Source organism: Balaenoptera acutorostrata, chromosome 13 (assembly GCF_949987535.1).
Source record: "Balaenoptera acutorostrata chromosome 13, mBalAcu1.1, whole genome shotgun sequence".
Lineage (NCBI taxonomy): Eukaryota > Metazoa > Chordata > Mammalia > Artiodactyla > Balaenopteridae > Balaenoptera > Balaenoptera acutorostrata.
In genome coordinates, this window is record NC_080076.1 from 81,090,984 (window position 1) to 81,106,961 (window position 15,978).

Below are 15,978 nucleotides of genomic sequence, written 5' to 3' on the forward strand. Positions count from 1 at the left end.
AAGGAGATGGAGTTTCCCAGAACCGTGGAGGAATTTCCAGCTTATGCCATTCTCTGGGCATGATCACATTCACAGGCTCAGAGCTCTGTGCCCTCATCAAGCCGGTGCTGAGTCAAACTGGCAGCACACAACGAGAAAGAGAGTGACCTAGGAGAAAAGCAACAGAGCTGAGCCTCCCTCCTTATTGATGTCAGTGGTCTAGAGTGTGTTTGTAAATGATACCAATAGCCGTTATCTTATTTTGCCCTCCCACTCAGCAGGGTATTGCTGTCCCTATTGTACAGGTGAGGAAACTTTGGCTTAATGAAACCCTTTCTAATAAGCCTTAGTCCCAGTAGGTAACAGAGAGTTTGAATCATCCCAGGATTTGAAGTCTGATGACCAGTGTCAGAGGTTCTTAGTCTTGCCACGTACCAGCTTTGTGCCCTTTGGCAATTAGTGGAACCTCTTTGAACCTCGCCTAGTTTCTGCATTTGTGAAACCGGGAGCAAGTTAATTTCTGCCTTACCCACCTGAAGGTCATTACCCACCCACAGGCTAATTATTAGAGAGGCCAAATGTTAATAATATGTGAAAAGTACTGGGCAAACTGTGAAACATTTGATATGTCATAATCATATCATAATATTATTCTTTTATGATAAATTACTTTATCTATTGGGGGTGATGGCTAATGGGGCAGAAAACTGACAATAAAATGTATCCATCCATTAAAATTCATAGTGTACGTTAGAAATAAGTGGACTTAGTGATCAATCTGCGGAAAAACACTTGGGCACCTTTCTGGCTCCAAAAGCCAAAACAGAAAAAACTCTAAGACAATGAACTAAAACCTATCTGGGTGAATTTAGCAGATTGGTGTCTCTGAGATAAAATGGAAAGTGGAGGGCAGATCTTCATTTCTTTTGCGATCAGAGATGCATAATAGAGAAGCAGGGCATGGAGGTCAACCAGCCAGCCTGGGTTATGCCCAGGGAGGGACAAGAGCAGAGACAAAAAGGGGAGCTCAGGGCTGCCAGCCTCTCCCCATATCGTAACTCGGATGCCACTCAGACTTGGAGATGAGGCATCCCACAGAGACAGGGCTCAGATGTGGAAGGACACCAAAGGTATCATGAGAGATTGCAAAAATAGATTATTTTCATTGATTTAACCCTACTCTCGCTCTTCAAAGATACTTTATTCTAAATAGAAATTGACTTTTAAAAATAAAAGTACAAAAATAGACCAGTTCATTCCTAGGATGCTCTCCTCAGGGGGCCTCAGTTTGCGCCGTTTTCCACCAGCCCAGCAGAGTATGTGGGAAGTGTTTAGAAAGCATTCACTCTGGGCTGTGTGCACTGTCCCCTGCTTTTTGGTGGACAGGCAGGACTCAGAGTGGCCTTTGCCTGGAGCCTCTAATCTGGCAGGAAGAAAAGCAAGGGGACCAGCACAGTTTGGGTGCTGGTTCCAATCCTAGCTCCACATTCTAGCTGAGATGCCGTGGGCGGTGTGACTCCACGTCGAAGCGCTCCAGATTCCCCAGCTCAAGATGTGATAATCATAGTGCCTACCACATAGAGCCTTTGGGAAGATGAAATGACTTGAGACATGTAAAGCATGTAGAGCAGGGCCAGCATGATGTAGAGAGCCAAGATATTAATACGAATAATATCATCATCCACAGAGATGATGGAGAGCAGTGCTACTCAGCATGTGGTCTGTGGATCAGTGCCAGTTCGAGAATGACTTGTTGTCTGTCCCCAGTGAGGGAAGTTACAGAAATTGAGTGTGAGGTTGACTTACCTGGTCATGGATGGGTAAAATGGGTTTACACAGTCCAAGTAGCACTGCTGTGGAATAAGGATTGAGAGCAGTAACTGTAGCCAGGACACCTGGATTCGAATCCACCACCGTTCCATCATATTTGTAGGACCTTGTGCATGTTCATTTACCTTTCTGTGCCTCTTTTTTCTCATCTGCAAAATGGGTAGATAACAGTGCCTGCCTCGTAGAGATGTTGTTATCATTGTCACTGCTGCATGGCAGAGTCTGTAGTATACCTATTATCTCATTGAATCCCACCAGTAACACTGAGGGAGGGAACGATTCCCATTTTATTGATGAGAACACTGAGGCTTACAGAGAGAAAGTTATCTGCCTAGGGTCCAATAATGGAGAGGCCTGGATTCAAATTCAAGTCTGTCTGATACTGATGCCCATATGCTTATCATGCAGTGTGACCTTGGGCAACTTAACTTCATGTTTCCAAGCTTCAGTGCCTCATTTATAAAGTGGGGATGAGCAGTGCTCACTCTGCAGGACAATGAGATACAGTGAGTAAATTGCTTAGCACAGCGTCTGCACATCAAATCCCTCCTCCCTCCTTCTCTCTCTCTCCCTCCTTCATGTTATTGGTCGGCCTTCCTTCCTTCCTTTTGTTTCCTCTTGTGAAGCCTGTTGTGGCCCATAAAACTGGAGGGGACCTTAACTAATGATGCTGTAGGCCAATCTCATCATTTAACTCTCAGGGGAACTGAGGCTCAGAGAGGTTAAGATACCCACCTGAGGTCACACAGCAAGTTAATAGCAGATTCAGGAACAGGGCACAGATATCTGACTCCCAGTTTAGTGCTCTTTCTACAGGTAATATTTACAAGGCTCCCAGAATGAGTAGAAGGGCCCCTAAGGGCCAGTGACCCTAAGTAAGCATCCTGACTCTCTGACTCATCCCCCAGCCTCATATTCCTGAAGCCCAACCTGGAGACGCTGGACTTCTTTGACCTGCTGTGGATCGTGGGCATCGCAGACTTTGTGCTCAAGTACATCACCATCGCCCTCAAGTGCCTTGTCGTGGCCCTGCCCAAGATCATCCTGGCTGTCAAGTCCAAGGTAGGCCCATCACGCCAATCATGCAGGGGTTTCAGGATGCCTTCTGGAGAAGGAAAGGTTGGACTTGGGCAAAGCTAATGTCAGTGCATCAAATGAACAGAGCCTGAGCTAGTAGATCCTGTCTCCCACCTCTCGTCATCCCTTGAAGCTGAGCATCATTCTTTATTGTCACCACCTTCTTGTCACGCCTCTGCTCTCCAAGTGCATTTCCTAAGTTTTGTTGTTCAAAGCTGGCCTTGATGCAATTTTCATCTAAATTTCACCCAAGAAAGGAAAAAAAAGCACATTGACATGCCCTGGGTCCTGCTTCTCCCGGGGAAGGATGGCTCTCAAAGGTTTTTGACTCTTTGTGGCTTCTGGGGCACGTTATATAGAGGGTACCGAGGCTCAGAAGAAAAGGACTCTGTGATCCATGAGTGATGCCTGCCACGGACACAGGAAGCAGACTGGTGGCAATGATTCTTTGGAGTGTACCTTAGGGAGAGGCCTGCAGGAGGTGTTGGGATGAAGAGGTCTTGGGGGATAATCATTGTAATTCAGAGGACTGAGCAGTGTGAGGAAAAGACATCACAGTTAGGTCAGAAAGCTCAGAATTTGTCCCAGGCATTGGTTGGCAGAAGAGCAGGTTGGAATTGACCATCTGTCTTGAGTGACAACTGATAAAATCACTGGCATGTGTATAGGAAAAACACACTCCTGTGTTTCTTCTGTACACACACACACTCAATACCTCTGACACCAGATGTGTGGGTTTTCCACACATCATGTAATTCTCTGACACCGGCTGGGTATCCCTCAGTTTAACACAGTTCTGACACTATCCACCTCGAGATAGTGTCACATCCCACAGGATAGGGGCTCAGTCCCGCAAGACTGCCCCTGTCACTTCAGATTCCAGTCACCAGCCCCAAGTTGTCACCTGTACTTCTGACCAACCAGCTACAAATCAGGGTTCCCATTACCCCCTCCTTGGGTTCTAGATGCCCCGAACCTTTTCCTTCATAGCAGTTGTGGCACTTTGTTGAAGGCAGGAGACGTGAATCCAGGCATGTGAGGAAGCTGGCTCCGCACTGACTGCCTGGAATAATAATGGCTCGCAGTTATTGAGCACCGACTGTGTACCTGAGACTGTACTAAGAGCACTTCATGTATGAATTACCTTACATAGCCTCTTGCTATTCCTCTCAGGGAGGTACAGTTACTGTCATTGATGAGGAGGAGACGGAAGGTTGAGCAGGCAGACAGCTATTAAGTGGTAGAGCTGGGACTCCAGCCCAGGGCTTCAGCTTCGGGGCCCAAGCTGTACCTCAAAGTGGCTATGGGAGAAAGATAAGGAAAACAGACAGAGAATGGTTACTCATTGCCTAGCGCATTCTGGTTCTTGCTAGATTCTTTCCCATGTCTTGACTCATATAAGGCTCTCAACACCCCTCTGAGTGAGAGAGAGATTATTATCACCTCTTTCTAGATGAAAAGCTGAGTACAGTCATCCCTCAGTATCTGCGAGGGATTGGTTCCAAGATCTTCCTCGGATACCAAAATCCGTGGATGCTCAAGTCCCTTACATTTGGTCCTCCATATCTGCGGTTCCGCATCCTCGGATTTTCTATGTGAGATTGGTTGAATCCATAGACGAGGAACCTACGGATACAGAGGGCCCACTGTATTCATTTCCTATGGCTGCTATAATAAGTAATCACATGCCTGGGGCTGAAAACAATAGAAATTTGTTCTCTCACAGTCCTGGAGGTCAGAAGTCCAAAATCAGTGTCACTGAAACGAAATCTAGGTGTCAGAGGTGTGGCGGGGGGGGTGCTGGATGTTAGGGGAGGATCGTTCCTTGCGTCTTCCAGCGTCTGGTAGCTGGCAGCATTCCTTGGCTCATGGCGGCATCACTCCAGTCTCTGCCTCTGCCGTCACCTGGCCTCTGCTGTGTATGACGTCTCCTTCTATCTGTCTCATACAGATACATGTGACTGCATTTGGGCCCCACCCAGACAGTCCAGGGTACTCTCCCCGTGCCAAGAGCCTTAACTTAATTGTGTCTTCAAATACCCTTTTTCCAGATGAGGTCACATTCACAGCTTCCAGGGATTGGGACCTGGTATCTTTGGGTGGCCATTTTTTCACTTACCCGGTACTGTGGCTGAAAGAGGGGTGAGATATTTTGTCCAAAAAACACCCAGCTGGTCAGTTATAGAATCAGAATTCACATCTTCCAACTCCCAAGGCCATGGCCACGTCAGGAGATCATCTGCCCAGCACTGAATGGATGTCGGAATTCCTGGGCCATTCCTGACCCTGCCACTTTCCAGCCACGGGGCCTTGGGTGAGTCACTACATGTGCCTGAACATGTTTCTTCCTTTAGAAAATAGAGATGTTTACAAAACCCCGTTTGAGATGCTGCAAACATAAAAAGACTTTATGTATGTGGGTGAAATGAGGGGTGGGTTGTCATTGGCTGGAGAGGAAGCAGGTGAGGCTTTGCAGCCCACCTGCCTATCCAGCATCCTTACTCTTCCTCTCACTCTCTCCTGCCCCTCTTCCCTCTGTTCCCTGTGCTTCAGCCAGACGCTTCTTCTTTCATTTCCTTCCATACACCAACTAGTCCCAATCTGACATGTGGTAGATGTTCTAACCCCATTTTCCAGATAAGAAAACTGAGGCACTGAGACTGAGTAACTAACCCTTACAGCTTCCAGAGTCAGCTATGTGCTGCCCTTCTACCTCAAAGACCCTTTACCTTTCTTGTGTCTTAACCAACTCCTGCTCCTCCTGCAGATCACAGCCTCTTAGAAACCTCCCCTGCCCCTTCAGGTGAGGTATGGTGCCCCTACTGGGGACTCTCACAGCACCCTGTACTTCCCCTGTTCCAGCACTCACCACCCTGACTATAATTGCTTGTTTAATTGTCTGCCTGCTCTGCTCGACTGTAACCTCTGTGACAGCAGGAAATGAATGCATCCGGTTTCTTTGTTGATGCATCACCAGCATCTGATATGCACTCTGAAGCATTCATTGTATGTATGTATATATGTTTGGGTGGGTAGATGGATGGGTGAATGGATATATAGGTAGATGGATGAATTGGATGGCTAGATGGGAAAGTTGGTGGATATGTAGACAGATGGATAGTCCAGTGATTGTGTGGATAGATGGATGGGTAGATGGATGGATGGATATTTAGATAGATGATGGATGGGTACTTGGATGGATGGATGGATGGATGGATGGATATTTAGATGGGTAGATGGATATTCAGATGGATATTTAGAAGGATGGACAGACAGGTTGGTAGATGGATGGGTGAGTGGATGAGCTGATAGTCTAGACAACTACACTAACTCTCATCACCTCCTCTTGTAACCGCAGTGAGAGCTTAGACTCCATTGTCAGCTCAGCTCAAACCTCTCATATATGGTAGGTGTCCAGACACCTCTGTCATGAAGACACCAAAATCTACAAGGCAAAGTAGTAGTCACTTCCCTGTGCTAGAAAGGAACATGCAGCAAACCTTCAAAGAAATGCGGCAACCAGACCAATAGTAATAAATGCAAGTAAACATTGCTGAACAATTACCAGGAGTCAGGCAGTGTGTTAAGCACTGCCATTTGTTCAAGAAATAGTTGCTAAATGCCAGCGGTGTGCCAGGCACTGTTCTAGGCACAGGGATACATCAGTATCAAAGTACAAAGTAGACAAAAATCCACATACTCATGGAGTTTATAGTCTACTGAAGACATCGTCTTGTTTAATCTTAGCAATCCTGTGAGGTAGATACTGTTGATATCTCTCTGCAAAGAGCAGAAACTGAGTTAAATAACCTGCCAGAGATTGCAAACCTCAGAGTAACAACGCTGATGGCGATAGGAACAGCTAATGTGGAGTCAGCCCTTCATGTGGGCCAGGCCCTGCTCTAACCCTTTTCCCTCTGACATCTGTCTCACAAGGCAAGTGCTGTTGTTTTGTGGGTTTTTTAAAAATTGAGGTAAAATTCACATAACATAAAATTAACCAGCAATCATTTTATTTTATTTTATTTTATTTTATTTTATTTTATTTTATTTTATTTTATTTTTATAAATTAGAGAGAACTGACATTTATTTATTTGTTTGTTTATTTTGGCTTCAGTGGGTCTTCAAGAACTGACATTTATTTATTTATTTGTCTGTTTGTTTATTTATTTAGGCTGTGCTGGGTCTTCATTGTGGCCTGTGGGCTTCTCTAGTTGTGATGCACAGGCTTAGTTGTGGTATGTGGGATCTTAGTTCCCTGACCAGGGGTCGAACCCGGGCCTCTGGCATTGGGAGCGCGGAGTCTTCCACCGGACCACCAGGGAAGTCCCAGCAATCATTTTAAAGTATACAATTCGGGCTTCCCTGGTGGCGCAGTGGTTGAGAATCTGCCTGCCGATGCAGGGGACAGGGGTTCGAGCCCTGGTCTGGGAAGATCCCACATGCCGCAGAGCAACTGGGCCCGTGAGCCACAATTACTGAGCCTGCGCGTCTGGAGCCTGTGCTCCGCAACAAGAGAGGCCGCGATAGTGAGAGGCCCGCGCACCGTGATGAAGAGTGGCCCCCACTTGCCACAACTAGAGAAAGCCCTCGCAGAGAAACGAAGTCCCAACACAGCCATAAATAAAATAAATAAATTAATTTTTAAAAAAAATTAAAGTATACAATTCAGTGCCATTCAGTACATTTATGGTGCTGTGCAACCATCACCTCTATCTAGTCCTAAGAGATTTTCATCACCCCAAAAGGAAACCCTGTACCCATTCAGTCACTCCCCCTTCCCTCTGGCCACCACCAATCTGCTTTCCACCTCTATGGATTTACGTATTCTGGGCATTTCATATAAATGGAATCATACATTATGTGACCTTTTGTGTCTGGCTTATTTCACTTAGCATCATATTTTCAAGATTTATCCACATTGTAGCAGAAATCAGCACTTCATTCCATTTTAATGGCTGAATAATATTCCATTGTGTGGATAGACCACCCTTTGTTTATCCATTCATCCATTGATGGACATTTGAATTGCTTCCACTTTTTAGCTATTGGGAATAGCAGTGCTTTGAACATTTGTGTAGAAGTATCTGTTTGAACACAGTTTTTCTGGGTAAATACTTAGGAGTGGAATGGCTCGGTCATATGGTAATTCTATGTTTAACTTTTTGAGGAACCACCAAACTGTTTCCCACAGCAGCTACACCATTTTACACTCCCAGCAGTTGCTGGTTTTATCCCTGTTTTCCAGAGGAAAACACAAATGCAGTGAGAGGTTAAGAAGTAGCCCAAGGTCACACAGTGTATAAGTGGCTGAGTGGGGATTTGAACTCAGGCAGTCTGATTCCAGAACCCCTGCTCTGGGAGGGAGTTACTAGACCACACTCCCTCCCATGGAAGTTCTCTGGATTTGCTCGGAAAATTCCTCAGAGTTGACTGAGGAGCGATGTCCCCGTACACCATCTCTATAAAATTCCCCCAAGTTCAGGCAATGGCTACCTCACTTCCTTCCCCTTCGACGGGCACCGCTGGGGGCCAGGGGGCGGGGATGGGAGGTGGCACCCCTTCCCTGCACCTCCGAGGTGTGGGCGACAGTTATTAATGCCTCCCTGGCAACTGTCCAGCTCCCTTTTTCTGATTATTATTATTTTATTCGGCGAGATTAATGTGTCAGGTCAGAGCATAATCCAGCCTGTAAAAAGTGATGTGAATAGTCTCCTCAAGATAAATTGCAGGCTTGGAAAAGGTTCACAGCCTTTCCTTGCCTGTCTGAGTGCTCTCCCGAATCCTCATCAATCCTTGTCTGGGCAGAAGAAAAGGACAGGTCTTCATTTGCAGCTGGTGGGGGGAGGGGGGAGAGGAGCACATCTGTCAGGGACCCCTAATGGCTCACAGCACAGATGCTCTTTCCTGCACCTCCACACCGTCCACTGAGAGGGTGGGTTGGTTTTTAATATTATAATTATATTGGAAGGGCTTCTGGTATTCGGGTTTGCTTGATGGCCCCACGGTCCCTGATGTGTGAGGCTGGGTGAGCCACTGATTCCCACGTGCCTCTGGACACCAGAGGGTCTGTCCGGGATCTTCTCATACCTGGGCCTCCCAGGACAGCCATGCTCATTGGCCGGCCAAGAAGGGGGTGGGATAACAATGACGGCCACCGATCTGTAACCTCAGCCCCAAACCATCACACTGGCCGGGTGTCTAGAGTAGCCACTTGTCATCATAAATCCAGATAACTTATACAGTTCATACATCTTGGCCCTGCCTGATCAGGCTCCTACCCACTTCTCCGACCTCATCACCCAGGACCTTGTCCTCTCCCTTGGCTCACCCTGGACCAGCCAGCACCTTCCTTCTCAGGCCCTTCGCACTTACCGCTCCCTCCGCCTGGGGAGGTTTTTCTCTATGTTCCCACGGCTGTCCGCTTCCCATCATTCAAGTGTCACTTCCTCTGAGACTCTGTCGCCTCTCTGACCACCCTGTTCAGAGTGGTGGTCCCCAGTTTGCATTACCCCATCACCATTTTATTTCCCTCCTCGCGTGTGCCAGTATCTGAAATGATTGGATTGTCTTGTGTTTATTTTCTGTCCCCACTATTCAAGTATAGACTCATGAGAACAAGGACCATTAGGTCTGTCTTGACACACGGATATTATGGGCTGAATGAAGAGCCTCGTGTTAATTTCCTGTTAGGGGGTTAAAACTAGGCCTGCTGCTACCCCACCACGTAGAGTTCTTCTCAGCCACATCCCCTTTCTCTCCTCAATCCAATGGACATTATTTGGGACTTATTTGCTTACAAAGGCAATGCTAGGCCCTGAGAATATAAAAATGAATAAGACGCCCTCCTCACCTTCGTGTACTCCCTGATTCTCTGCGAGTGAAACTTTTGTTTTAAACTAACCCGAACCTAGTTAAGAAAGCAAATTTTCTTGTCCTGGAAAATTTTCTTGACACTCCAACTCCTAGCATTAATAGTAGTAATAATTTAAAACTTGACTTGTCCACATTGCTCCTTCCTTTTGTTGAAAGGAAATCCTCTTGGCTTAAGAGTCTAGAAATGCACTGTCCAGTATGACAGCCACAAGCCACAGGTGACTATTTACATTTAAATTAATTAAATTTAAAATTCAGTCTCTCAGTTGCACTGCTCGATAGCCAGTGTTGAGCAAAGCAGATGTAGAACATTCCAGTGGACAGCATTGTTCTAGAACATTCTTAGGGCAGGGTTCATTCAACCTCTCACTAGCATAGGTAGCAGGCAGCTGCCATTCTGCCCATTTTTCAGATGGAGAACTATAAAAGCAGGTACTTCTCTAAAAACTCTCAGTAGCGGGTGTGTCATGAGTAAACACTGCACAGCAGGAAGAAAACTGGCCTTGAGTCAGCAAAACTGGGTTCAAATCCTGGTTCTTGGACTTACTACCTATGTGACCTTGGACAGGTGACCTCACTCTTTGGCGCCCTTGGCTTCCTCATCTCTTAAATGGTTGTTTTTATCCCATTAAGGTTATCAGAAGGTAGAAGGCCGGGTATCCAGTTGCTGGGTGGATACTAGGACTAGCTGTATCAGAAACAAGGAAACGTTTAGCTGACCTGTTTCTCCAAAAAATACAGCATGTGACCAACTTCCTGTCTTTTCCCATAAGAACGGGAAGGAGGAAGCCCTTCCCATGTCTGAAATCATCTTAACTGACCCCTAGTGCAGCCTGCACAGCGAGCCCCTGGATGAGAGGTTTCCACAGGACGCAATTCCACAAGCTTTCAGCCCCGGTGGTTCGTCTCTTAAGTACAGGGGAAGGCAGACAAGAGCAAGAAAGGTGGTTTTCTTGGATGTGAGAGCCAAGAGGATTCATGAGGCTTTTTGTGCCATTAAAATCCCTCTCTTTTCTGGGCCCTGAACCTAGCACTTTTGCTCTCAAAGTGGTTTCCCATTGATTGAGTCATGTTCTCTCCTGGGGGTCAGTCATTCCTCTCTCTCTCCCCTCCCCTCCTGAGCAGACGCAGGTCTCCACCAGGGCAGGTCTGAGTTTGCTAGGTCTCAGCTGTGGTTCTCACAGTACATCATTCTGTGTATAAAAGTGCAGAACTTCTGGAAGAGCCAGTTGTACTTGCTGCAGCTTTGCACACAGCAGGGCTAGAAGGGGTTAAAGCAGTGGTTCCCAACTAGGGGGACATTTTTGATTGTCATCATGGGATGGGGGGTGGTACTGGTATTTAGTGGGTAGAGACCAGTGATGCTGCTAAACATGCTACAGTGCACAGGACAGCCCCCTGAGACCCAGAATTATCCAGTCCCAGATGTCAGTAGTGCCAAGGTTGAGAAACCCTGGATTAAATGTTCATTTTATGGGCTGAACTGTGTCCCTCGCAAAAATTCATATGTTGAAGGCCTAACCCCATAGTGCATCAGAATGCGGCTGTATTTGGAGAAAGAGTCTTTAAACAGGTAATTAAGTTAAAGTGAAGTCATTAGGGTGGGACCTAATCTAATATGACTGGTGTCCTTATAAAAAGAAAATTAGGACGCAGTCACACCACACAGGGAAGACCACGTAAAGACACAGGGAGATGACAGTCATCTGTAAGCCAAGGAGAGAGGCGTGGAGCAGATATTTCCCTTACAGCTCCCAGAAGGGACTTACACCCTGTTCTCAGACTGCTAGTCTCCAGAACTATAAGAAAATTAATTTCTGTTGTATAAACCCCCCAGTCTGTGGTACTTTGTTATGGCAGCCCTAGCAAATTAATATACCTACAAACCAGTTTACCTACAGTACTGGGCCCTTTTGAGAGTGTTTTTTCACCTATTCATATGTCTCCCAAGTATTCCCCATTCCTCTCATTATTGAGGATACTTCATTTTTTTAATGCGTTATACAATCACAGGGTTCAGAAGTCAAAACACCAAAAACAATATATGGTGAAAAGTCTCCTTCCCTGTCCTGGCCCCAGACACCCATTTTCCCCCCTGGGAAATAATCATATCATCCTTGAATCTTTTCATGGCTAGCATGCACATATACAAGCAGACCCATGTATATGTTCTTCCTACTCATCTTTATATAATCAAACAGTAATATTCTATACACAGCTCCCACCTTGCTTTTTTTTTTAACTTAACCATCTATGTTGGAGATTGTTGCAGACAAATACATATGTAAAACACAGCGTAACAGTAAAAAGCCAGACTGCCTGGGTTCAACTCCTGTTTGAGAAACCCTTTGCCATTTAGCAGCTGTGTCACCTTGCAGGTTCCTTCACCTCTGCGGGCTTTCACTTCCTCATCTATAAAATGAGATCACAATAGTACGGACCCGTGTTAGTTTTCAATTGCTGCCTATCAAATTACCACCAACTCAGTGGCTGAAAAACACACCCGTTTATTAGTTCACAGTTCTGTAGGTCAAAAGCCAGGTGGGCTTGCCCGTGTTCTCTGTGTAGGATCACATAAGGTCAAAATCAAAGTGTCAGCTAAGCTGGGCTCCTATTGGAGGTTCTTGAGGAGAACTGACTTTCAGGCTTATTCAGGTTGTTGGCAGAATTCGGTTCTGTGTGGTTGTAGGACTGAGATCCCCGTTTTCTTGCTGGCTGTTGGCCAGGGGTCACTGTCACCTCCCAGAAACCACATTCTGGTCTGTTCACGTCGCCTCCTCTATCTTCAAGCCAGAATGTGCTTCACATCTCCCTGACTTCCCCTTCTGCTTTTAAAGGGCTCATGTGATTAGATTAGACCCATAAGATATTCACCCTCTTAGACCCTGATTAACCTCACTGAGCCTCAGTATCCCCATCTTTAAAATGGGAATATTAGGACTTACAACATTGTTGTGAGGATTAAGATAACACAAGTCAAATGATGGCTGGTTAGTTATTCTTTTTTTTTTTTAAGTATAATTGATTTACAGTATTGTGTTAGTTTCAGGTGTACAGCAAAGTGATTTGGTTATACATATACATGTATATATCCATTTTTCATTCTTTTCCATTATAGTTTATTACAAGATATTGAATATAGTTCCCTGTGCTATGCAGTAAATCCTTGTTGTTTATTAGTTACTGTTATTCTAAAGAAAGTAGAGAGCATTTGCAGTTATCCATTTATAATTTAAGGCGAGCAAGAAAGTCAGAATCTAACCAAAATCAGATGGAAGAAAATACCATTTACTAAACTGTGATTCTGGGGCCTTGGGGAGATGTTGATAGGCATTTTGTTAAAAGGTGTTCCATGGTCAAGGACTTTGGGAAATGCTTTAAACTTTATCCTCCACTTGCACACAGTAAAGGCTCTGAGAAGTCCTGTAGCCAAGAAAATTGTTTCACTTTGTTTTCCCTGACATTTTCTCAACTTATTAACCATGGAACCTTGTATTAAGGAGCACAATATGCTGCAGAACCTAGTTCAGAGATAGACTACAACTTATGGACCCAGTGCTTGTTTTTATAAATAAAGATTTATTGGAACATAGTCATGCTCATTCATGTATTGTCTGTGGCTGCTTTCATGCTACAATGGCAGGGTTGAGTAGTGGTAACAATCTCTGTGGCCCACAAAGCCTAATATATTTACCTTCTGGCCCTTTAAGAAAAATTTTGCTAACCCTGGTCAGGAGTTTGAATTCATTTGCATTCCTAATTCCTTCTAGTTTGGCCTTTGCAGGAAAGTTTTGTCTGAGTGGGGGACTCAGTATTCTGCAGCACACAGATACTTTGGGAAATAGAAGACCCCAAGGAGTGAAATGTGGCCAGGAGTCTGTGCTGGAAGCCATCAGAAGTGAATTTGGCCAACTTAACTCTTTGAAATCACGAGGCTAATTTTAGTTTTACCCCAAGGCATCAGATGTTCACACTCAACCTTAGAATTTGTTCTTTCTTTGCTCTGCTTGACGTTTGTAGCCCGGGTGCCCACTAATCCCTAGAGCAGCGCTGAATCCAGAGATGGCAAACACCCTAGGAGCTACCATTTGCCAACCTGTGCTTGTGTCAGGAATCACTAAACAATCATGACCCTGCTTTACCCAGATTCAGCTTTCTCAGTGCAGCAATCCAGACAGCCTCTACCAATCAATGTCAGCACAAAAGATGAAGCCTAAGCCTTTACCTTCAGTTCTTCCTTGTTAAAGAAAGTGGAACATTCTGACCTCTGCAGAGCTCTGTGGCTTCTCAGCTGTTTGGATGAGGCCCACCAAGATTATTGAGGAGAATCTTCTTTACTTAAAGTCAGCTGATTGTAGATGTTTCTCAGACTTACAAAATACCTTCACAGCAACACCTAGATCAGTGTTTGATTGCATAACTAGATACCATAGCCTAAATTGAAACATAAAACTAACCATCACAATCCCCCATAAAACAAGATATAGACTTTGGGACTGAGGCCAATGCTTTATTGTGTCAAGGAATTATCCATAAAGTCCAGTTTATTAAAATTTTGAAAGTAAAAAATGATTGTTGAATTTTATCAAAAATCGTTTGATTTTTCTCCTTAGATCTGTTAATATGAAGAATGGCATTAGTAGATTTCCTATTAAGCCCTGTATTCTTAGAACAAACCCCACATGGTCATAATATATTATCTTTTTTATATGCTTCTGGATTCTGCATGCTACCATTTTACGTGGGGTTTTTGCATCAGCTGTCATTAGTGTTCCTCTCCCTTCATTGGTGAGCATTTGCAATTTCTGGAAATTGCTCCTGTCACTTTCACTTACATCTCATTGGCCACCACTCAGGCACAATCACTGCATGGGAGCTGGGGAGCATCTTCTTGCAGCTGGGTGCCAGTAGACTTAAGCAAAAATCAGGATTCTTATTTTGAAGGAGGAAGGGAAGAATGGACCTTGGGAGGCACCAGCACTCTCTGTCCCAGGATGATTATTCCTGGTTTGTAGATGAGGAACCTGAGACTCAGCAAGGTGTGTTCACTTACCCAGGGTCATACAGCAGGTCTGTGGGGCAGAGCTATGGCTTATGGCTAGGTCTTCAGATGCCAAGGGAGATGCCCCCAGGGACCAACAGTAATAACATAATCAATATTCTATGATAATAAGATATAGCAGTAACAAATAGCCAGTGTGCTTAGTGCTGTTCTAAATGCTTCATAGACATGAACTAATTTAATCATCACAACAACCCTATGAGGTAGATACTTATTACTCCCAATTTGCAGATGTGGAAACGGAGGCACAGAGAGGGTAAGTGACTTGCCAAGGGCACATAGCTGGTAAGTGGCAGGGCTAGGATTTGAACTCAGGCAGTCTAGTTCCAGGACCCCCACTCTTAACCGCTCCCCAGTCCTCTCCTCTCTGCCCATCTTTCCCCACCCCTGCCCTCCTGACTCACTTACCCCAGCACGGATGGCCGCAGCAGCCTTGCTTCGTGCAGCTGAGGGACAGCCAGAATCGCTCCCCACCATCCAGGTGCCAGAGTCCCCCCTCTCCCAGCCCCTCTGGTCCATAATCTCCTCCCTCAGCCAGCCTGACCCCCCTTCTGTCTCAGAGGCCTGCGTATCATTTTTTGTTCTTGTCTTGTTTGTTTCCCTTCCCTCCGTTCCCTGGGAGACTCTCAAGGGCTACATTCTGCCTCCAAGGGACACAGTAGGGACAGGGCCCAAGCGGGCACCCAGGATTTCCCGCACCCCAGCCTCCGCCCCTGAGAGGGAGGGGGGTCTTATGCGTTATTTATTTATCTGTCTAGCCCTGCTTGGCTCCACACCCCCCAAGCTGGTGCTCCCCACCGGGGAAGATGAAAAACGGCTTTCAGACAGTGGGGGACAAGGCTTGTCGCATGGCCCCCGCCGTTTAATTTCCTTTAATTCCTTTTCTATTGAACCAAATGATACTGTCTGTTTTTAATGGCAAACACTCAACATGGAGGAGGGGCGGCCAGGCCTCCTCCTGGGGAAATTAGGAACACAGCTGCTATTTAAACTCTCCTCCACCTGCCCCCTAGCACTGGGCCTTTGGAAATCACTCTCCAGGTTGAAAGATGATACCTTTCACCAGCTCAGATGGTCACTGTGTACGTAGGGAGCTGGTGCGGCTCCCCCAGCTGTAGTCAACCTGTCTTAGGGTGGCCGGCCCACCCCGAGG

At 45.8% G+C, this 15,978-nt stretch overlaps 1 protein-coding gene across 3 annotated transcripts in view; it reads left to right on the forward strand.

Moving 5' to 3' along the window:
• RNFT2 (ring finger protein, transmembrane 2) overlaps positions 1-15,978 on the forward strand; it is a 61,666-nt gene that overhangs the window by 14,588 nt on the left and 31,100 nt on the right. For all 3 annotated transcript variants that reach the window (XM_057527215.1, XM_007189457.2, XM_007189456.2), the window contains one exon: positions 2,718-2,871. In XM_057527215.1, the coding sequence (XP_057383198.1) occupies positions 2,718-2,871 (154 nt within the window). The remainder of the gene's footprint in view (positions 1-2,717; positions 2,872-15,978) is intronic.